At 39.7% G+C, this 23,565-nt stretch overlaps 1 protein-coding gene across 3 annotated transcripts; it reads left to right on the forward strand.

The window, feature by feature from the left end:
- The first annotated feature begins 1,775 nt into the window (after positions 1-1,775).
- On the forward strand, positions 1,776-21,632 carry sun2 (Sad1 and UNC84 domain containing 2). 3 transcript variants are annotated; one of them, XM_080879341.1, is made up of 17 exons: positions 1,776-2,051; positions 8,052-8,113; positions 12,553-12,667; positions 12,778-12,881; positions 13,139-13,519; positions 13,603-13,662; positions 13,836-13,913; positions 14,279-14,418; positions 15,697-15,747; positions 15,949-15,987; positions 16,440-16,634; positions 16,742-16,879; positions 16,984-17,080; positions 17,429-17,544; positions 17,668-17,841; positions 19,304-19,393; positions 19,578-21,632. In XM_080879341.1, exons 3-17 carry the CDS (start codon positions 12,555-12,557, stop codon positions 19,692-19,694), a joined length of 1,893 nt encoding a protein of 630 aa, XP_080735467.1. In that variant the 5' UTR covers positions 1,776-2,051; positions 8,052-8,113; positions 12,553-12,554; the 3' UTR covers positions 19,695-21,632. The 3 variants fall into 3 exon arrangements, with proteins under 3 accessions (XP_080735467.1, XP_080735466.1, XP_080735465.1); XM_080879340.1 differs by lacking the exon at positions 8,052-8,113; XM_080879339.1 differs by lacking the exons at positions 1,776-2,051; positions 8,052-8,113 and adding an exon at positions 8,248-8,631.
- Positions 21,633-23,565: the final 1,933 nt, after the last annotated feature.

A 23,565-nucleotide genomic window follows, 5' to 3' on the forward strand; every position in this document is an offset into this window, starting at 1 on the left:
AACTGCTGCATAATGAGAACACACTCTGAGACAATGGGTTCAACTGGCATAAATACACGCGCGCGTGCGCACCCATGCAAGACGCGTAAACATGCGCCATAACTGCCAGAGCTCAAGGGTCAGGGGTCGGGCCTGTGCTCCTGATAGTCTTCAGACCTTCTGAAATTATTTATCAAATATGGAACAATCCGGACATACCAGTAGCATTTCAGAGGTTGGTTTTTTTTGGTCACTTTTCCTTAGGTGACTGTTGGAATAAAGAATTATCCCTCTCCCACCTTCCCTCCCCTGCCTGGACCTGGTCTGCCCAGTGATAAGGTCAGATTAGATTTATTTTTGGGCTCCTTGCAGTATTGCAAAGAGTACCAGAGCCCTGAGGGTTTCGCTTAAAAGCATTTTGTTGTGTTTTTTGGGACTTTTTGCCTGTCACGTGTGATGAAGACTGCACTCAGAGGGGGAAAAAAGAAAAAGAAAAATCCAAAAAATGGCCTATTTTTTTGAGTAGTTTGACCTTGATCTGGTTGCATTACCTGTTCCTGGAGCTGCAGTTTTTCTCTCATATTGTCTTTTAGTCTTCTGTGTGTACATTTTAAAAGAAATGAACAAAATAGAAGTTGCATCATTAAATCAAGAGCACTAGTACCAATTAGTGTCACATATCCAGTAAGCATTTCTAACTATACCAGCAGCCATTCTAACCTGAATTGGTATAAAGCGGAATGTATTATTCTAACTAAGGCAGGGGAAATAGATGCAGTGATACAAGATTACACATAGGATAATAGATAAGTGTTATCAAATGTTTGAATTGCCCTCACACCTAACCAAAACAAATAAATTGACTGTGATAGGCAATCAAAGAGTTTAGTGTGCTTTTAAATAACCTGTAATAAAACATGAAAGAATATTTTGGAGATTAAAGATTTCACAGAGAGTCATGTGTGCTTATGAGTAGTTTGTCTGACGTTCTCATTTAAGTGGAAATCTGGATTCAATGTGTCCTTTTCCTTTAAACTCAGCTTTCAGTCTTCAGTCTGATATTCAATTCAAACGCATAATGCATGATACAGTATAGATTTAAATGCTGTTCTAAACGCTGCAAACTGCAAGATGATGGTGCAACAGAGACATTAACTTGCGGCAGGCTTGCTCAGCACGTAAATTACTCGCGGAGAACTGGCGCCACCGTGTGGCAGCATTTCTGAATAGCAGCTTATGGAAAAATAATCCCGAAGGAGCACACTTGTCGCCGCTAGATGGAGCCATTCGTGTATCTGTTGTTTGCTACCGCTGGAACGAAACCGGAAACGGTTTCAAAGTGTGCCGCATCATAGCTGCGGTCGTGTACAGAAAATAAAATAAATAAATAAACAGCTTTAAAAAGGCACTCTCTGAACAAATTTCCGGTCAAAATATCTCTTTAATCTTGCCATTTTTCTTTTTAAAAAATAATTGAAACAACAAAAGGAAGAAACACGAGTTTGGGTTAATTATTATTAATTTTAGAACAAATGATAATCTGGATGCATAGAATAATATGTCTCTCAACTCTGAGAGAACTAGACGGATGTGGTGTCTATTATTCAAAGCACACTTTAAATGGATTTTAATGTTTAGCCCACTGTCAAACTTATATTCTCTTTCGGAAGTTAGATATGCAGAAAAAAAATGAATTTACATTTATTTTCGTTGTTTCGTTGGGCGACCGCTATTTTGCAAACCCTTACCGGAAGTGCTTCTCTTCTTCGCTCTAGCTTGACTCCGCTGCTGTCAACATTTGTTGCGGTGAAACCTCCGAGCTGTCACAGCAAGCGTCTGTTGAGCCCAGTCATGCCATCTAGGTTTAGACTTTACTTGTGGAATTCGTCATGAACCAGGCTGCTATTTTGGGACTAACTGAACAGAGTTGAACAAAACGGGCATGTTTGTTTAAGTTCAGTCTCCGTGCGGATTAATATTTCTGGTTAACCGTCTTTGCTGTTCGTTGGCGTGTTTTTTTTTTTTTTTGTACTATTATTATTTATCTGCGACGGACTAAACAGTTTAACGAGGTAAGTTACGGGCACGGGGTTAAGGAATCCAAGTGGTAATTCGTGTTTTTTCAGTTTCTTAAGGTTGAATTTTGGACTTTTCGTGTCTCCCTGCATCTCAGCTGCGCTTCAGGATGCTTTTGTCCGTTGGCTGCCCGTTGAGTTTAGCGACTACAGTTTATTGTCAACATTAGCTGCCTGCAGCTCCTGCTCACTCTGAAAGCATGTGGGGTTAGCTGTCTGCTGGAAATGTGTGTTAATTTAGCGATGAATGTAGTTAAACAGCGAAGTTAAATGTCAGCGTGTCATATGTAGGCGGAACTGGTTTGTTGTAATGGGTGATTAACTAACCTGCCATACTTTTCTGCATAGGCTGCTCTGCTAGTCCCCATAAGACCACTACTTAACAACTTTATGTGGGAGTGTTTATGTCTTATTACCATTTTGTTATTATTATTATTATTATTATTATTATTATTATTATTATTATTATTATTATTAGTTGCCATATATTACTTGCGTAGCATTTAGTCTTATTTGTCCACAGCAATACATAACATGAGCTTGGGCATTGAGGGCTACTTTAGCCATACTGAGCTTGGTGCAGGTGCACAAAAGGTTAAATTTCACAAAAAGCAATTATTTTTCTGTACTTCGATCAACGGAGGGCATGCAGGGAATATTTAAGGCCCTCAGAGGGTGTGTCTAAGAAAGGCAAGTGCAAAATTGGCCAAACTGGCGATAACTGTTTTGCTGTAAATAACATGTTTTAACCTTATTGCCATATTAAGTGTGTTGTGTAGGGAAGCATTGTTACATGTACTGGCTAAACAGGTGTTTATCTTTTGTCTCACATCAACCACATCACAACACCAGAAAGAAAAAAAACTACTGGGCTTGTCTGTCGTTACGGTATCATACTATTGTCTTTCAATATGTAACCACAGTTTATTTATTTATTTATTTATTCATTCATTCATTTATTCATTTTTGTAAAGGTATGTTTAGGTATTGCAAAATCTAATGAAGTGCATAAATCATCCCTGCGGAATTTTCTTTTTGTTTTTGTTTATTTCATGTAAGGATCATAGACTGTATGTAAAAAAGTAGATGTAAACACTATTAAGTTAGACGTGACTAGTGAGGGCTTGATCCGACAGAGCAATCAAGGGACCATTCACTCTGCTAGGGTAGCAACCCCTCAATCTTTAAAGCACACCCTGCTTCATCATCCTCAATCGCTTTTAACTAGAGTGTAGTTTACAAAATGAATATCGTGTTGTATTCAAAAAGCCCCCAAACTGCAGATTGAGATCATTAGTATATGCGTGTAGTGTTTACTGTGGTTGCATCTTTGAGATATGTTTACCATAGACTTTTCCACAGTCTTATTTCTTTTTACTCTCAGAGCTGTTGTCTCCTGCTGGAGTTTAAGAAGAATGCTTCAAAATGAGTTAGCATTTTCTACTTCTGGTTTCCTTAGCCTGAAGTTAACATTTTAATTTTTTTAGAGGCTTTTAACTTTTGTGATCAAAACATACAATATCTTGATCTATAGGATGTATTTCAATAAATACACAATCATGAATATTGAAGCCTTAAGTGTTTTTGTAAAGGCGTTCACTAACAAAGGACCATGGAGACATTGAGCACAGGGTCGTAGTGAAGTCATACAACTGTCATGTAGTAATTTTCTAACCTAACATTGGTCTTTTACTTTAGGGATTGCAATTATGTGTTAAAAATCAGGGTGGGCTAGAAAAACACATCATTCCTGCAGCGGTCTATATTACAGATAAATGCTACTATTAAATGGGGGGAGATTTTGGCAACATTGTATCAATAATTAATACAGGGACACCAGATATTAATATTTTATTAAATAAATTTAAATACTCTGGGAATACTATGAACAACAGGGGTCATCTCACCATCCTGAGATAACAATAATTCGGCTTAACCAAAAAAGTCATCCAGCACTGGACACGAGTAAAAACAGGGCAGCAGGAAAACTCTGTAAACGGCTGCAGCCTAATTTCGACAAATTTGGATCAGCGCAGTTCATGTAATCCAGCTGTTGTTCAGTGTAAGGGAAGTTAGACTTTTTTTACAGTTAAAATTAAAATTGGGATTTTTTTTTTATGCAATCAAGGGCTTGATTTGGAATTATTAGTATGGAAATGGAAGGAGATTAATTCAGAAGATCTTTAAAATAAAGATTGTTTCAACACATTACTTGAAATATATGAGTTTTGTGTGAGGCTGGAAGAAAGCAGATGGGCCTGCCTGAGAGTCTCGGGCAGGGATGGTAAAACAGCTTCGCAGCCCTGACAATAAAGTTTCTTTCATGCATCAGACTATTTAGAGAGACACTGAGAGAATAAACATTAATTAACTGGGTCACATTGTTGTAAACAGACCTGGTTAGGTAGCAACTTAGCTAAAAAACTGTGCTTAATTATTTTCTCCCCTTAAACTTTACAAAGAGATTGTGGTCCTTTTGTTAGAAGGCAGTGCACACTGATGACTCATCCGCTCTCTGTGAGTGAGTCATATTTCACTGGCACGGTACTAATGTTAGCCACAAACCATGTGCCAGGCTGGTTTGGTTTGATGAAGACTAATTCTCGGCATTCCTTTCTTCCCCCACTCCTTCTTACCGTACCATTTTCCCTTCATTTCTACACTTTCTTCTTCTTCTTCTTCTTCTTCTTCTTCTTTTTTCTGAATTGTTTCAGTCATTCATAAAAGTGTGAAATCATAAAAGTGATTTCACACCTTCTCCATCACCAGCCAAGCTTTCATCTTTGTTGTTCTGCCTGTTCTGTCTCTTCTTTTCTCTCCTGTGTCTCAGTGTCTTTGTCTCAGTCTGCATCAGCTCTTACTCTTCCTTTCACCCTCTACATCTTTGTTGTTACAGGCCGTGTCAGCGTTCCTTCTTTGTCGCTGTCCTGACAGTGAAACAGTGCCCCTCTTTGCCCAGCCCTGAGCAAATAATGCTGCTACATCTCAATCTCCACTCTTTGATTTTGTCCAATAGAGATTCCTGCCGTCAGCTTTACGGGCTCACATGTGTTTTTACATGTGCTTGTGCTTGGGCTGTAATGGTCCTGAACCATTTGGCTTGCACAGTTCAGTTTGGTATGACATTTCCTCGCTTTTATACAGCCTGTGAGTCATACTGTTACTGAAATATAGAAGTCTATTTTTGCCGGCATACTTGGGTTTCTGGAACAGACATTTGAGGCTTTATCTGTAATCATCTGTTATCAGCTGCTGATAGACAGCCTTAGCATGCTAACAGGAGTGGTTGTGAAAGATGGACAGTACTTCCACTTTTACTGAACATTTATGCCTTCATTTACACACAAACAAGTTTGGTGTGTGTGTGTGTGTGTGTGTGTGTGTGTGTGTGTGTGTGTGTGTGTGTGTGTGTGTGTGTGTGTGTACTTGGTTCTCAAAATTTTTTGGACCTGGCCCTCTTCAGAAGCTAAAAAAAGTTCAAGCAACACACTGATTATTGATTATGAACCACTAACTAGCTTAGAGTTCTCTCTTATAAACAGTAGGCTTGTTATGACAAACTAAATACCTGCACCCAAGACAATACTTGATATTTTAAAAAAGGGTCATTAGTGTCTCCATAGCGTAGTGGTTAAAACATTGGCTTAGTGAAGTGAAAGGTTACTGATATTTTATAAAGGGGTAATTATTTCTCCTAGGTCATGCCAAAAGTATGGCACTGGGTGTGTTAACATTTACAATAACTGTTTAATACTTCTGTGTTGATGTAACAGGAGATTTACTGGCCTCTTCAATTCCTCTTTAAGAGTTGTTTAGTGTTGTGAACGTCAGCTGGTTCAACTGTTAGTGAGGGAGGGGCTGTGTGTCTGCAGTAGTACCGTGTCAAGTCTGCTGCTATCATTGCTGTCGCAAATGGGTGTCTAACCTGATAATAATTCTTAGTTTTGAATAGTATCTGAACCTGTTTTAATGGAAAGTAGCAGCTTTTTTTGGCCTTAATCTTACAGGAAGAACTGGAATAGCCAACTGCAGTGAAAATGCAGTGCCATGATCCCAAAACTGAAGCACATACCAAAAGTGTTTTTTTGTTTGTTTTTTGCTTGTGTGATTATTACAGCTTAATCAACATACTGGCCTATCACAGATGTAATAGTTTTGCCGTATCCAGGAAACCACATTTTCATCTATTGAACCAGATGTTTGGTGACCCTGGTATATTTTTACAGCCCAGAGCTTAATTCAATTTACTGCTCAGATGTCTCTTTTAGATAAAACTGTGAAAGCAAAAATGCTCATATTGTTGAGCCCTGCTTACTATCATCAAATCCTGTGTTATGTTTTCCACAACACTGTTGACCCGAGGAACACTATAAAAATATAAGTAATTCAGACTTTACTGATATCAAACCCTTCATGCCACCGCCACTGTCTCCACTACATGTAGCACAGCAGGCATCATAGCCGAGCAGGGCGATGTTGTGGCGAGGCGATGTGTGAGCTTTGTTCCAGTAAATTTTCTTCTTCTTCTGCTTCTTTTGACTTGTTTTACACTCTAAGAGACTATACTAATTATATGAGTCAGTATATTTATATGGGAATTTCTTACTCTGACATTCTGACATTTTTGAATTATTTTTGTTGGTGTCGAATCATCCAAAACAAATTCTTTATACAGCTGTTTATAAATGATTCCAGTACAGTACAAATGGATAACTGGTGGATTTCCACACTGTTTGGGAGACTCTGTCATTTCACTTTTTCATCTTTCATTTGGACTAAATGGCTGAATGTGATGCACTTGTCACTGTTGTCCTTCTTCATGATTGAGGCAGATTTATTTCTGTGGGAGCTGTGCAGTTTGTGCTGCCTATTCTTGATGAAAAGCCGCTTTTGTGTCTTTCTGCACCTGATTCCCACAGGACCTGAATCAGGCTTCTCTGTCTCTGACGGGGGGGGGGGGGGGATGTTGTCATCCTCACATTTGTACATTATTGGCTTTCCATACTGCACATTCTCATGGAGGAATCAGACCTCAATGACAGATCCTGTGAGCAGTGCAAGGGTGACCAAGGCAGAACATGTTTTCTCAGCAGCTCTTTAGAAGTGAGATGCTTAGAAATTAAATGAAAGGCCTCAAATCAGTCACGCGGGCATTCCAGGACAAAAACAGCTCTCTCAGTTTACAGCATGAACAGACTATTGTAAGATGTAATTGGGTTTTAGATCAAGCGGACTGGACGACAAGCCCCAAATAAGGAAAGTAAACCTACACAAGAATGTGGGACGCAGTCAAACACGGCTGCAGTGTTTCAGTGGAATGAGCAAAAGAGGAGGGACATCTTGGTGCAGCAGTGTCCTCTGTGTGGGGTGGGGGTCGGTGATGTTCAGGAGGAGAATTGTGCTGAGCTAGGCTCCACTGAGATGCCACTTAAAGTGTACGGGAGGCTTTAGGGGAATTAAGTTCAAAATACTCCCCCTCTCTACGCTCTTAGCTTAAGCCTCTTGACGTATTAAGAAGAAAGAAATGTAAATGTGTGTTTCCTCAGCAGCAGGTCCAGGCTGCTTGCACTGTTTAGTCTAAATAAACATGACCCTTGTTTTTCTGTTTTGTTCTTATGATGGGATCTGCAGATTAGATTGTTAGACATGATGGGATTTAAAAAGAGCTCTTACCTGTCACATGCTACAAGAGCCCCTCCATCTAATTTAAATTTAAACAGCCTGGTTGTTTGATAGAGAGAAGAAGGTGCAAGTTACAAAAAATAAACAGATTTAATATGCATCTTCATAGGAAAGATGTATTGGAAACGTAGCTGTCTCTGCAACAGAGCAGTTTCAGTATGATGGTGTGTTTTCCTTATTCACAGTAAACAGAACAGGCTGGCTGTAGCAACCACCACAGGGGCTGCAGGGCGTCGTCAAGTACAGTGTTGCTGTTATTGGCTGTTTACATCAAAACGGTGTGGCTGCTGATATTTACTCTTTTCTCTCTTTCAGTCTTTCACCCCCTCGAGTCTTGAATCAACAGACGAGCAGAGGGTGACAAAACTAGAGAAAAAGTATGTAAAGAGTTTGTGTGGTGTTGTTGAGCATGTTTGCTGGACAAAGTTTGTTTGTAAAGCAAGGTCATGATTTGTAAGTAATTATATTAAACAACAACAACAAGGCAATCGCCCATTTTTTTAAAGTGAGGGTTTCGGCGCGCATGTGTCCTCGTGCATCAGCTTCCTGTCTGTTAGATGCACAGACGCAGCTTCCCTTTTTGTCATCTTCTGCCGCTCATTTCAGTTGCACAAGTCTGCAGTGATCGCATCCCCGGCTAATGACATCAAGGCTTTTATTGGATGTCAGCTCTGATTGCGTTAAAACTTCCAAGACAGGAAGGCTGCTTTCATGAGAACAGTCAGAAGCTAAAAGAAAGGATCGCAGAGAGAATCTAAAGGCTGGTGGATTTCCTGGGGGCCTCTACTTGTCACTGAGCTGAGAAACGCCCCGTGCAGCTAGCATTTCTAACTTTCAGCGTCCTGTTACTGTCGAACGCCTCGTTTTGTCTGATTGTCTGGAACTGTAGCTGCAGGTATGTACTGGTGCTCTTCTTTTGGTCTTATCAGTGATGTGCAGCAGGAAAGAGGGTTAATGTGGAGTTGAATGTTTTGACCCCATCGTCAGAGCACTGCTCGTGTTTTGTGTTTCTGTAATGAATTGAATGTGTAACAATAAACTTGCTGCAGGAGCTGTCAGGCGGTAAAGCTGCTGCTAATTATCCGCACTGTAAGAGCACATCGTGGACCAATGGGATCACTTAGCTTAAGATGCTTGTTACATAATCTTTACGATGCCTGCCGTGCTGAAAGTTAACCTCATAGATGTTTTGTAACAACATAGAGCTGTTCAGATCCTTCTCGCTACCTGTGATAGTCTCTGAAGATTTTCTGAACTTTAAGTATGCGGGGTCTGTTAAGGTATGCATCTGTGTGTGCATGTGTGTCTGTCTATCATGTATTCTATACTGTAAATGTGTCTGCACTGTAGCGTAATGAAAGTGTATGTCCTTGTTTTTTAAGCTTTGCATGTACAAATGCCTTCATGGTGTTTTGGGGGGTTTATATTTACTCTGTAAATCTTGGTGCTGTTGAGTGTTTGTGCAGCAGGACCGATTAGCTGGATTACAGGCAACCAAGATTAACCAAAAGAGCATCTGTCAGTGACATACTACTAATATTACTTCTACCACAACTACCGCATCACTATTACTGCTACTGTGCGTTTCACTGTGCTGCTGCTTTACTGTTTTATTGTAATAATAATGCCACATTCTTAAAGGTGAACATATGGTCTTATTTATTTAATGTGATTACAGGAAATATCATTACTGAAACATGCAAGTCCTAAAAGATGCATTGAGCTGCCAGTTTGACTTACTGGGGTCACCAGTTCTTGACTCCCCGTAGAGATATTTATGAAATGAACGAGAGAAAAGTTGATGTGAAAATGAAAAAATGTGACCGAGGCAAAAAAAAGAAAGAAAACATTGCTCAGACATAGCAGATGGAAATAGCCACTGCAGTCATTCACTGGTTTGTGAAGTCCCATTTTGAATTTGAATTGGCATTATAGTATTCAGTAGAGCAGGGCGATATGACCAAAAATATTTATCACGATATACATTTGAAAATTTGCGGTAACGATATAACTGACGATAGGGCTGCTCGATTATGGCAAAAATGATAATCACGATTATTTTCACTGAAATTGAGATCACGATTATTTGACGATATTTATTTAACCCTTTAAGACCTACTATAGAACCAAGTCCACCAGAGCTTATATTATTTTTTTTACATGCTGTAGTGCCATTTGTGGGAGCATTTCAAGTTGCTATACAACTGTTATAGCCCATATTTTACTAATATGTATGCATTAAGTCCATAGTAACTACATTAATTGCAAAAAAGTGCAATAAACTACAAAAAAAATTGAAAATCGCTTTTGTTTTGTTTACATATATTTCTACTTGGAGAAATTTAAGAGGTTTATCCCTCAAAACTTTAAATACAATAAAGTTGCAAAAATAGTTTACAACAACAGGAAATTTATTTTGAGTGTCTTCATAGTTTTATTTTGGAGATACAGCAATTTTTATATACTGCAGGAAAAACAAAAAACAATCCTATGATGCAAATTTGCAAAGAAAACAGCATGTGCATCATTTCACTGTGGGAAGTGTTACGAACAGCTGATAGGAACGGCAAAGCGTGTTTCTGGAATATTATGTTTTTGTTGCTGCAAGCGCTTTTTATGCAATTTTTGCAAAGCTATATGTGGAACGAAACCGTGACCGAGGACAAGCTGATGTCATAAGATGTAAGTACAACTCCTCCGGTTTCATATGCAAAACAAATTATTGCGCTAGCTTACACGGTTCAGGTTCTACAGGGATTTAAAAATAGTTACGCAAAACGGAGCATGCTGCTCTGACCGGCTTTAAAGGGTTAACAATGACTTTAAAAAAATAATATAAAATAGTGTGCAACACCACTGAAGTTTTTTTTTAAACTCTCTTTTCAACCAACGGCAGTCACTCTCCAAATAACTTCTGCTTAGCTTTCCGAGCTTCCCTCGGGTCCTCTTAATCAGCGGTCTCCAACCTTTTTTGCGCCACGGACCGGTTTATGCCCGACAATATTTTCACGGACCGGCCTTTAAGGTGTCGCGGATAAATGAGGGAGGGGCTAATAATCGGCTCAGTCATTTTTAATGATCGTTGAAAGCCCAGATCGTAATCGTGATTAAAATTCGATTAATTGAGCAGCCCTAACTGACGATATAATTGACACTAGACAAAACACTTTACAACTCCACAACTTTATTAGTGAAAAAAAAACCCATCAATGTATTTTCACTTAAACAAGCAGCTGTTTTTTATGTGCATTAAAGTTATATAAAAATTTAACAGTGCAAATGCAAATGCCTTGCTGACAGTTTAACCAAAAGGCATTTCCAGTGGAAATTGGCCGGCATATCCTCAGCATAACCATGTATAATATCCACAAAACTTAAAAAGAGGTTATACACACACAATATGGTAATATTATGTTGAAGCACAGTACATATCACTCCGCGAGGCTCCTGCCTACGATAGCCGTAATGCTCCAACAATCCATCAAGCGGTGCGGGTTCGTAGCTTAGCAAAGTCGTACTAAAACGTCTGACAGATTTTCGAGCGCCGTGTACCACATAAAATCGTTTCAAGGTCAGTAAACACAACCAGAATTCATACATAAGGCACACGGGATTATAAGGGGCTCTGTCGATTTTCAGAAAAATCAAAGGATTGATTTTAAGTGTGCTGTATTTTCCAAACACCACGGTAATAACGGCGGCCCGCTAGCATGCGCTACCAAAAATAGTACTTTGTTGTGTATCTGATGGACGAAAGCTAAACCAGTTCCACACCAGTGAAGTTGCAGCATTTTTACAAACCAATTCTGATTCATCCGTTTTATTCAACGATCCGCTTTTGCTCTTCTCATTCTCTGTCACCGGCACGCTTTTTCCGCCATGTGCGTATGAAAACAAAGGCACTGCGCATATGCGTTTTACCCATATTCTATGGCGATATTTCATTTTCTTATCATTGCCCAACATTATACCGGTATTACTGTGAACGGTATGATATGGCCCAGCCTTACTATTCAGTCTCTGTGTGTTCTGGAGCTAGAATTGGGTGTATTTGAATAAGAGGGTGAGTTTATCAGCAAGCTTCATTAGTAAGCTGTGCCCAGAGGCGTATTGGAGTAAAGATTATTTGATGGTTACCACGCAGCAAGTTGTTTGTCAGAAAGTTGAATTAAAAATGCTCCAAAGGGCAACAACACCACAGACTTCTGTGGGAGGTCCAATTCAGTGGCTCAGAATTGGACCTGACTCCTAGCGGAAAGCTACTAGCCCCCTACTACATCACTGTTCTATATGTCTTTCATATTTAAAACTGTCTTTAATTCTTGAAACTGTTTGATTGTGCTTTACTCTACACCTTCACATATAACACTGAAAGTCTTCCACAGTATCTGTACATTGACAGTCACAGTTTATCTTTTCTCATCTTTTTCTTGCAGATGATTTCTAACTTTTAAGCCAAGCATATTAAGTTATATAGAAGAGGCACAATCACTAATTATATTACTAATTATATTGTGGGCAATTTCTTGGTTAGCGATGGTGTATTCACTCTATCTAAATTAAGCTGGCAAATGAGGTTACTGTAGGTGAAAACTGCAGTTTTATGTAGGCCTAAGGATTATGTATTAAGAGTAGCTGAAAGCAATCTAAACACAATGCAGCAGTGTTTGCTGTGGACTTCAAAACACCACACTAAAATCCTATTCCACTGCTCTGACTAGGTCTGCTGATTACAGGGATTATCCAATTTCAGTAACTCTGTTATGTATATTGAGTAAATTGAGACTTACTATCTTTCCCTGTCTGTGTGTTTCAGTCATGTCTCGCAGAAGTTCTCGCCTGGTTTCTGGTGGCTACTATAATTCAGATGAAGAATCTGACTCAAGCAGCGTGACCAACATATCTATATCCTACCGTGAAAACCCTGTTAAGTAAGTTACTGGTTTCTGTGCCCTTGTGCTTGAAGCTTTTTTTCTACATTCTGATTGTCAGTCTGTAATGTAACCCTGCCTTTCTCTCTTACCAACTTTTTCTTCTTCAGGGTTTTCAAGAAGAAGGCCGGGACCCGCAAGCCCGCCTCCCGTACCTCCAGCAGAGCCAACAGCAATACTAGCTCCGCTGCCCCTGACACACCTGTCACTCCAGGTCAGTATGCTGCGACGGTGCATAAGTGGTAATGACATAATATCACAATCTGAACGTTTTCAGAGTAGGTTAAAGAGAAAGTTTCCAAACTGTTGCCTATAACAAAGCTTTGGATTACTTCTAACCCCTTATCGGTATTTTACTGACTGTCAATTATTTAGTTACTCTTTGTAATAATGGACACAGATGGAGTATTGGTGTAAGGAACCTAATTTATTTATCTCATTTTCTGCTTCTTTCTCTCATCTGGCTCTTAGTCCCATCTCCATTAACCATTGAGAGCCAACCTGTCATGAGGACCGTATCTTTCACCCCATCCACAGCCACCCCGCGGCCTGCCCTGACCCCATCATCATCATCAACCCCGAGGCAGACACCCCCTCATTGCCACCCAGCATCTCCAGGAAACAGCTCTCCTGCAGGGCACTGCAGCTCTAGCAGGCCAGGATTACAGTTTAGACCCAGCCATAAGGAGCTGAGTCAGAGTGGCGTGGACAGCTCAGGGTACTCGTCCTCTGAGGGTACTTACAGGAAGCCCATGACCGCCCCCTGCAGCACTGGTAGAGTCAGCATTAACACTGGGGATCCCAATACCGGATACAGAAGCAGAATCAAAAGTGCCTTCAACAGCCTTAGCGGTGAGTGTTGAAGTTTGCTTGTGTTTGCGTGTCTTTGCGCTGCCATGTAATAATCTCTTTGTTCGTGTTTGTTCTTTTGGCAGACTCAGCCCTGATGCTCGGTGCGACAGTATGTGCAAAAACACATGACGTGGCAGCGTTAGGTATGGTGTTTGTATATGATCATTGTTACTTCTTGTAGCTGAAGCTCAGTATGGATCTACATGTGCCTGTGCATTATATACAGATCCTACATACTTTTTCTTAGTTGCTGCATGTGATTTGGCTCTAGCTTATCAAAATCCCTGCAAATCAACGTTCCTTCTCTTCCCCGCAGCTAATTCTCTAATCAGCAGTCGCATGAAGAAGGCTTGTGGTGTGGCTCTCCTCCTCCTCCTCCTCATCTTACTTTTATGTAAGTAACATAAACGAAATCGAATATATTCTGTGTTTTCAGAAAGCCGCTGTATTTTCTGCTTGATCTACTTTCCTGAAGACAGTACAGTAATCTTCTATGAGCTTGGGGTTTCCCCTCAAAAGTAGGCGTGGTAGGTTCTGCCGCAGAGGGTTCTTAGACTTGCAAAGCAGCACTGCTTAGTCTGCTCCCTGCATCATGTGGTGGGGTTTTACTCCCTTCTCCACCTCATTGTGACTGTATGAGTCACTGTAAATGTCAGTCACTACAAGAGGCTTTCACTGTTGAATATTAGAGTTGGGTGATCTTGCTTTGTGTGCTTCTGAGTGCTGTTGTTCAGGAACTATCCCTTCTGTTTTCTCCAGGTCTTTGGTTGTTCCTTCCCTTGCTCACCTCTTTCATCACCCGCATGAATGTCACAAAGAGCCCATCACAGACACAGCCTGTTGTGCCTGCTACTCCTCCTCCTGCCCAACCCAACAACATCTATTCCAAACCTGTGGTGGTAGGGCTCTGCAACTGACTGTTTTTCTTGCTGGTTAGATTGATGGGTGCTGGATCAATCTAACTGTCTGAGTGACTAAGTAGATTGATTAATTATAAATGACAAACTTTTATAATAGTGCTCAAGCTCAAATCTTCAAGGCCTGCACGAGGGGTTATTTAACAATGCCAAACCACAGCAGCAGTCGTCTCAAGGTGTAAAGTTCAAATCCAATAATACCGAGAGAACTCCAACAGATGGCAGAGGCAGCCATTTGCTCCCAATACAATACATATTTTTAAATGAAATCTTGATATTGTTTAAGTAATGGTAATAATGATATAAATCATTGTGTAGTTGTTTGTTTATATGCAATTGATAGTCCTGTCTCACTATATCCGTGCACTTGTATTTTAAATTTTATTCATTTATCCAAAAAAAAGCAGACAATGAGTTAAAGATGAATTTGACTGTTAGCAATCATTGTTGTTTTCTTCAGTGTAACCTGGTATCATGGCGGCCCAAGCTTGAGATTTGCTAGTGTAGTATTTTCCCAGCACACATTTGTGGATTTTTAAAGGTTCACAGAGTCTGTTTTCTCCACTGTGGGTGGTTTACAAATTGAAAGTGAAAGATCAGCAGTTTGATCCTGAGAGGAGACACAAATCCCTTGGGGGATCATGACGGATCAAAAATCAGCCAGCAAAGCTACCTGCTGTGGTGGTGATGAATTGGAAATAAGAGAGCTGCTGAAAGGTGCTTTTTACTGTATTTTCTTTATAAATCTTTATAAGTGCATCACATTCTCAGTTAAAAGAGTTACAGTTTGAGAACAACGACACTCTCATCAATGTCATTTCTCTCTTACCAAGCTACCTTTGGTTGTTCTCTTATTCACAAGGGGTTGCGACAGCAGGCAGCACCACATGTTTGATTCACAGGATATTTTGCACCAGTTACCCGTCCTGACACAAACCCAAATGCAGCCACCTGCAAATGTGTAAAGCGCTACACTTTGGAGCCCCACTGTTCTCTAACCAGCTAAACAGAGTCAACAAGGGATGGGATTTATGATGTTTATGATCAAAACGTTGAGACTTAGTTGTAAGTCCTTCAAGAAGTTCACCGGTTCAGGGACCTCTCAGTCAATTCTGAAGCATTTTTAAAGGTCAAAAATATATTTAATGTAATAGCTGTTCTGATTAAGCTTGCTGTTATGAGACTCTTAATATGTTTGTATGAAAATTTGGGTTCTTTTTTGTTGCAGTAATAGTTTGTTGTTTTTGTATTTTCAAACAGGATCCTACCATTGTGTCTGCTGTAGTAGATGAAAAGATGCAACGTCTTCTGGTAACAAACCATTTCCTTGCAGTCAGGAGTAAAAAAGTCTGCACCCTCCCTCCACACACGCACATGCACAAACAAAAATTAAGCTGTCTAACCATATCAGAATAAAACAAAGGAAAACTAAAAGAAATGCATTGGTGTTACTTTGAGACCTTGCATGTTGATCTATTTTGAGGTGAAAGTGATGTGTTGCATCTGTTACAGGTGGAGCTGCAGATGAAGCAGGAGCTGCTTCTCTCCCAGGTGAGAGAATCTCTTTCTGGTTAACCCTGTGGGTGGTAGAGCTTCTGCCCACGGATGTCAGAAAGGAACACAGGCTAATAGTAACAGGGTCAAAACTCAGGTATGCTAGAGTGACATCTAGTGGTTGACATCTAGAGCAAATGCAGAGGTTTGTTTACTAACCTACAAGCACTCAGGAAGTACAGTTGCTGAATAATTCCCCAAAGGCATAATTTCTGATTTGAAGAGAATTTATTTTAAAGAAATTTTAATTTGATTTAAGGTTTAGAAACAACAAAAAGGCTTTCTGATAAACGGGTAACCATGGTTAGCTTTTAGGATGAACATATATGACTTAAAAACCTGGCTTTAAAACATGAGATCTAAAATTTATGAAAGAGACAGCCTGGTATCTATGAGCTCACTTCACCTATGAGCATGTCATGTTTTCCTTCACTTGTTTTTTCTAACAGATGAAGGAGAGGCTCCAGCTGGAAATGCGCGATATGAAGGCCAAGCTTGAGACCACAGACTCCGACAGTCGGCAGCATCTGGAGCAGCAGGTCACAAGGTTGAGCAGCCGGATGGCAGATTATCAGTCAGACAGCAGCACTGCTGCTGCCAGCCTCACCCTCAGAATCCAAGCTTTAGAGGATCAGAATAATAAGGTAAAAGTCCTGATAGGTTCAACTTATCTATATTTAAAGCAACCGAAGCTTAATGAATGCAGTCTGGAACTTTGCCTGGGTTTTATGCATAGTCTTTTCTCTTGCAGTTGGCCCAGGAGTTGTCATCCATCCAGGTGATGCCTCCTCCAGCCCCCTGCCCTGATCCTACCAACACACCTATACACAATCACCTCACACCTGAGCTCCAACATGCCATGGAGAAGTGGCTCACTGACCGCATCAAGGTAACTAGTAGTAACTGTGTGTGTGTGTGCGCTTATGCTGCTAGATATGAGTTGTTACACCTGTCAATACTTAATAGTATACTCTGTTTGTGAATGTGAATAAGGAGCAGGATGCAATCAGGCTCAGCAGCAGTGGAAGCTGCGCAGACTGTGGACGTCCCATGGCTGATAAAGTGGCTGACTTTGCCCTGGAGACTCAAGGTCAGGAATGTTTGGATAAAGATCAAATTGTTTTTGCTAAAATTCAGTGTGTGCATGTGTGTGTTTGCTGTTTTTGCACCCAAAAAAACACTTTTTAAATATTGAGTTATTGGTTGTTTAATTTATTTGCCTGTTGATTTGTCTTCTGTAATTATTCTAAATGACATTCATGCATCTTGTCATCAGTCATCAGCAAAGATTGTTGTCATTTATTCTTACACTCTATAACATATAGAAGATTAAAAAAAACATTTCAGAACTCTTATTGCCCTGTGTGTGTGTGTGTGTGTGTGTGTGTGTGTGTGTGTGTGTGTGTGTGTGTGTGTGTGTGTGTGTGTGTGTGTATAGGTGCCAGTGTGATCAGTACCAGGTGTTCAGAGACGTACCGTATTCGTTCAGCATGTGTGACCCTGTTTGGTTTCCCTCTTTGGTATCCATCTGAAAGCCCGCGCACTGTCATTCAGGTACAATGACCATCAGTTTGCTTATCTGTTCCCTCATTGTCATTTTACCCTCAGGGCTTTTCACTTTAGACTGTTAGCCCTTTCATTTTTACTAACTACATCTCCCGCTGTCTTCCTCCCCAGGGTTACCCAGTGCTGCTTCCAGGGAAATGCTGGGCGTTTCATGGTGTCCAGGGAACACTTGTGATCTCTTTGTCCCACCCCATACGGATAACTCATGTGACACTGGACCACCTACCACGCTACAACTCTCCCACTGGCCAAATTGACTCAGCACCCAAAGACTTTGAAGTCCATGTGAGTGCTTCCAGTGTAGAAACAGTGTGGGGACACATGACTGCCTGCGCTTGCTTAAAAAAAAAGAAAAGAAAAAGCTGCCTGCAAGTCAACATGAAGCAGGAAAATAACCAGTAGCCAGCAGTCAGTTCATCATTAATGAGAGTTTGTGAGCTCGTGGGTCTTAATGACTCAGCTCAAACATAGATACATGGAGGGAGCAGGGAGGGTACTCGTGGTAAGGAAAGAGCGAACCCACCAGGTCTGTTTGTCCTCAGCCAGAGCATCACGTACTTTTTAGGATATACAGATGTACTACAATATCTGTCAGACGTAAAGATGTGAAATTATACCTCAGAGGCAGCATTTGTGGTTGAGACATTTAAAGCTGCTGCTAAGTCATGCTGGTTCTCAAGTACACATGCTTACACAAATTAACCAAAACATCAGATTGAACTGCACACAGTACACATGTGATCACATTTCCAGCAATAACTCAAGTAACAACACACGCTCTGCATTTGTCCACGGTGACAGCACACACTGGATTTTAAAGCTTTAGCATTTTTGCCTCTGCCATGTTCCATTATTGGTGTCAGAACTAAATGTATATGGATGAAAGCTAGCAAGCATGGTTTGCAAGCTGGATCTTAACCTTGTACAGCCTGAACCATGACATAAAAATATTTTTTATTTATCTATTTATCTATTTTTAAATGGATATTAAATCTTCTGAAATATGAATTGAAACAGTAGAGAAATATCAGTTTGCATATACGAGTTTTCATATGTATCAGTTTTGCTTTGTCTGGAAATTTATTCAGGTGTTTGAAGACAAAAATTCCATTGATCATGTAGAGATTAACACTGTTAAGACTGTTTTACTCACCTTAACTGGACCACAGCTGTTTGTAAAAGTAACCGTGCAGCTTAGATAATTCCATGAAAAATCCACCAAAGGCACCAAAAGAGCACACACATCTCTAAGTTTAAGCCTTTACAGTTAAAGGTTAATACACTCCATACACTTGTTGTAAAGGCCGAAAGTAGCTGCAGGGCAAAACTACCTTTGTACCATTGTGCTGTAAATTTGCGCTTTTTAGCACAGGAGCCAGCTTCAAGTGTAACCTTGAGCAGCTGCAGTTTTTTACTGAATTTCCCACAGCAGAGTTTTCTGCTTGACAGACACGCATACCTGCCAGTTATTACATTCATTTTCTTCCACTTCCTATTAAAAAGCCTCGGCACAATGTGATAGCTACAAATTGTAACTTTTCTGATATTTGTAGTTCATGAATTTGACTTGTTTATTATTTCACTTGTCATTTTTTAAATGTGGATGATCTAAATCTGCCATTTATCAACCGTAGGACCTAATATAGGAGTACTGTATGGAATTAAGTCTCAAAGAAAACCTTTGAGAGTGACATAAAGCCAATTTTAATATTGAAATCTGACCCAGGTGCCATTTGTCTCTTTCCAGGGGATGGAAAACGACACAGAAGAAGGAACACTGCTGGGGACGTTCACTTACGATGAGTATGGAGAGCCAACGCAGACGTTTAAGATTCCTGTGAGTTCAAATGAGTCCATCTTAATATTTACCGCTCATTATATTTACAGAGCACGAGCAGACTACTTCTGCTTCTGTATAAAGTGTAGTAATCATAAGTGTTTGTTGCATGCTCTCCCTTACACTTAGATTTTGTTGTTTAACTTTCTTTCCTATCTTTTCTTTTCTTCTCCGCCTCACACAGAATCCGAGCGACATGGTTTACAGAGTCGTGGAGCTGAGAGTTCTCAGTAACTGGGGTCACGTCGAGTATACGTGTCTTTACCGTTTCCGTGTGCACGGAAAGATCGCCACCACGTGAGGCTTCAGACTCACTCGGAGTGACTTGAGTGGCCAAATGCTACTGAAAAGTGTTTTAGTGTTCACACGCACAACTCTTTGTTTCAGCTGTGTTTTACTGGGGTTTTTCTAACCTCTTAATATTAAAGGATAAAAACGTGCACGATCCTTGTTGTGCAGTGCACATTTGCTTTTGCTTTGACAAAAGTCTACATGGAAGTTTAAGGTTCTGGCAACTTGCTTTCAATTATATGACTGTGCCACAAGATCCTTTTAAAGCTTTTCTTATTACAAACTATTATTATTAACAATCTTTTTTTCCTACTTTGCATGTGTACAGCGCTCCATCCCACCTGAGAGTTCTCTGGTAAAATAACATCTCTTTCCGTTTTGTTGCTGGGAAGCCACAGAGGAGTTGAGTGTTCAACACCTTGCTCAGTGGCACAGTGACAAGTCATAGAAACAGTCTCTTATTTTATTTACTTGTCCTGGTTTCTATAGCTGGTTATCAGCTTTATTCATCTTTCCATCTTAGACCAAATGAGTCTCAGTATTTTATGTTTTTACAATTAAAACAGAAAATAATCTAGTTTGTCTAGCGCTCAGTCACATATGTTGCCTGATACCTGAACAGGTTGAAAACACTGTTTTGTTTTGTTTTGTTTTGTTTTGTTTTGTTTTGTTTTGTTTTGTTTTGTTTTTGTTATTTGGTGGAAATACACAGAGGGCAGCAGTGAATGTTTTCTAATCAGCAGTGCTTGATGTTCTTAAAGGAAAATGTAATTTCATATCACTATGAAAGGTAAAATATGCAGCTTGGTAACATTTCCTTTCAGCACGTTTTGACACATCAGTGTGGATTTTCCTTCTGGTACTTGAATACTTGAAAAGCTGTTTTTCTAACCTCTTTGACAGACGTCGTGTTGAAGCCATGACAGCTTTGTTTTTTACTCTGTACATAATGCTTACATTTGTATGAAATGTTTAACCAGGATAGAAAAAAGTGCTATTTATGCATAAAACAGAAATTCTTTTACAAATTCTTTTTGCTCCGTCCATTTTGTAGGACCAGCTCGAGAATCATTTTGAATTATTGTCAATTATTATGTCAGATCTTTGGATTGTGTCATTCAAAACCCAGAAAACACAATTTCACACAATGACAGAATTTTTGTTTTTATTTGTTGTACATTTTGACAGAAGATGAGAGAAAGTATCATTTACAGAATGACATGAAATGTTCTTCCTGATTTCAAGCAGTTCAGATTTGGATAACTTAACAAAGGGTCAGGTTTTCAGAAGTATTATTATTGTTTGTGTTTTGTCTATTTAATAGATGCTGATATATACAAGTTGTTAAACAAAGGAGACACAGTGTCATTAACACATGTTTTCAAAAAGTAATGTTAAAGTGAAATGAAGATATATTTTTGCATTGATGGCTGTTTTATAAATGATTGTTTACATTCCTAAAAAGCTTAATAACCACTCTCCTGGTGTACTGCAGGCTATAGATAAACTGAACATTGTAGACAATACAATACACGCAATAATACACGCTAATGTTGTTAAATGTGTTTAACATGTTCACTTACAGTTTTCACTTTAATCCTTAAATAGCTTGATTTTGCATAACTAAACATTCCAACATGTGTCTAATAGACTCACATTTGCTGAAGCATTGTTTAAAAATGTAAGTATTGATGGGAGCCTAGAGCCTACACCTCAGAGTGTATCATTCCTCTTATTTGAACAGTGTTAAGGTTTAGGTAGATCAATCAGGTTCATTTTCTCTATCCTCAAATGTTAAATTGATCGATTGATTGACAATAAAAAACGTTTGTTTTCTATTTGGATTTTAGAAATCTCGTCTCACACGGAGCCCTAAAGTGTTCTGCAGAGTATATGACTACATTTTTGTCTGTAAGCCAAATTTGGATATTTGAGTTCTAAAATAAAACAATGCAATATGTCTTTGTTGTACTTGTTGTACATCCAGTGACGCTCATCGTGGTTATTGACAAATTTACTTCCTGTTCCTGAGTCAAAGACATGAGAGAGAAAAATGTCAGGTTTGCATTCAAGCATTTAAAGGCATAAAGCAGCTACCAGTAGATTTTTATTAAACTGCAGAAAATACCAACAACTTAGTATTATGGTTAAAAATGAATTTTTAAATATTGCTGATCACTGTGCAGGTTGCAGCTCAGCTTTTCCATCACGTTATCAGCCGCTCTGCACTCTTGCATCAGTTTTAGTCTCAGCTGATTTTGGGCAGCTGCTTCGTCCGGATGAGAAAAGTCAGAGGCTGAACAAAGCTGCTCATGGAGAGAATCCAGTAGGCCACACAGGTGACAACTGAATAGGGCTTGAAAGAAGTGGGACCAAGCTGCCTCAGCAGGTATTCTCCAATGGGGGGGAGGTAGTGGACGTTGATTATGACCAGCGCAGACAGCACTATTTTGAATGCTCGCTTTTTAACTGGGTGGACCTCTTTTCTGCTGGGCCCTGACTGGCGGAGAGACTTTAGAATCAGGGTGCTGCAGGTTGTTACGACCACAGTGGAAAAGCTTATGATTGCTAGTATCACATTCCACTTATACCCTGCAGAGACTTTGACCAGAAGGCAGCAAGCAGCAGTGATGGCACTCCCCATCAAGCATAACGACAGCCGCAGTTTGGGATCCTTGAGCCGCAGAAAGAACAGAGGATGGCAGACTGCTACGTAGCTGTCCAAACTCAAAAAGCAAAGAAAAAGCGGTCCCCCTCCCTGGTTTAAACCCCACGCCAGGAAGCTAGTGGCCTCCATTGACTGATTAAACCAAAGATTAATGCATTCACCCACGACTGTGATACAGAACAGCATATCGATTACTGCCAGGTTCAGTGTGAAGATCTCTGAGGTAGAGCAAATACCAGGTTTGCGCAACAGGAGGTAAATGACCCAAGCATTAGTTGGTAGTCCTAGTGGTGGCACAGTCACTACTGTGGGCAAGAAGTACCACAAAAATATTTCAGTCGCTGCCGTGGAGTTTCCCATGTGTCTGCGTTGAGCTCTGTCAAAAACAGAAGATATTTTACAAATTGAAATTTCAACGAAATACTAAAAATAACTAAAACACAACACTGATACATTATTACCTTACAAAGTCTTAACAGCGTGAAATACACTGGGCACTTGCTTCAATTCCAAAAAACAAATCTTTCTACTCTAGACAGATAATTACTTCGACTCATCTAAACAAACACTGCTTCTTTATTTTGCATGTCACATCTTATGCCAGGTGCTGTTTTGCACACTTTGTTTCGTTTAAAGAAATGATGCAAATTCACTCTATCTGTCACGTATTTACCAGCTCTATTGTTATCATAGTTCTGTTTTCAGCTTCTCATTTGTTTAGGTGATGTGGTCTCCTGTGAGCTGAACAACAACACAGTTTGATTTAACCCACCGTTTGCTGAAATCTATTAACAAATAATCCTGATTAATTAGTAGAATCTAGACTTTTAACAGTCTTATACAGAACTGTGCAAAGTGTTGTTTATATTGTGCTATGAAAATGTGATATTGGTGCAGTAATTTATAGATATATGTGCAAAGAACTGCAACAAGCAGTATGTAAGAAAAAAATAGAATTTGTACAATTATAACAACCTTGTCAATATTTGGTATGAATGAACTCACATAAACTAAAACTACTAGTTTTGGACTGTGTGCAAACATTCTTAAAATACCATTTTTCACATGGTGAGGGAAATTTTTCACACTCATAGATAGATAGATCGATCGATCGATCCTTTGTGGCCTCCCAGCCTCCCTATTGGTGTGATCTCTTTTGGTCAATCACTACTGGGAGAGGTAGCAGTGGTCTTGAGTGGATTGTACACTGACT

The sequence above is a fragment of the Rhamphochromis sp. 'chilingali' genome (genome assembly GCF_963969265.1).
Source record: "Rhamphochromis sp. 'chilingali' genome assembly, chromosome: 4".
Lineage (NCBI taxonomy): Eukaryota > Metazoa > Chordata > Actinopteri > Cichliformes > Cichlidae > Rhamphochromis > Rhamphochromis sp. 'chilingali'.

What these genes read in the sequence shown, in the direction of transcription:
- sun2 (XM_080879341.1), top strand. Translation starts at nt 12,555, where the DNA reads ATGTCTCGCAGAAGTTCTCGCCTGGTTTCTGGTGGCTACTATAATTCA. An exon ending in TGACACACCTGTCACTCCAG is followed by an intron (nt 12,882 to 13,138) that starts GTCAGTATGCTG and finishes TCTGGCTCTTAG; the next exon opens with TCCCATCTCCATTAACCATT. An exon ending in CCTCCTCATCTTACTTTTAT is followed by an intron (nt 13,914 to 14,278) that starts GTAAGTAACATA and finishes TGTTTTCTCCAG; the next exon opens with GTCTTTGGTTGTTCCTTCCC.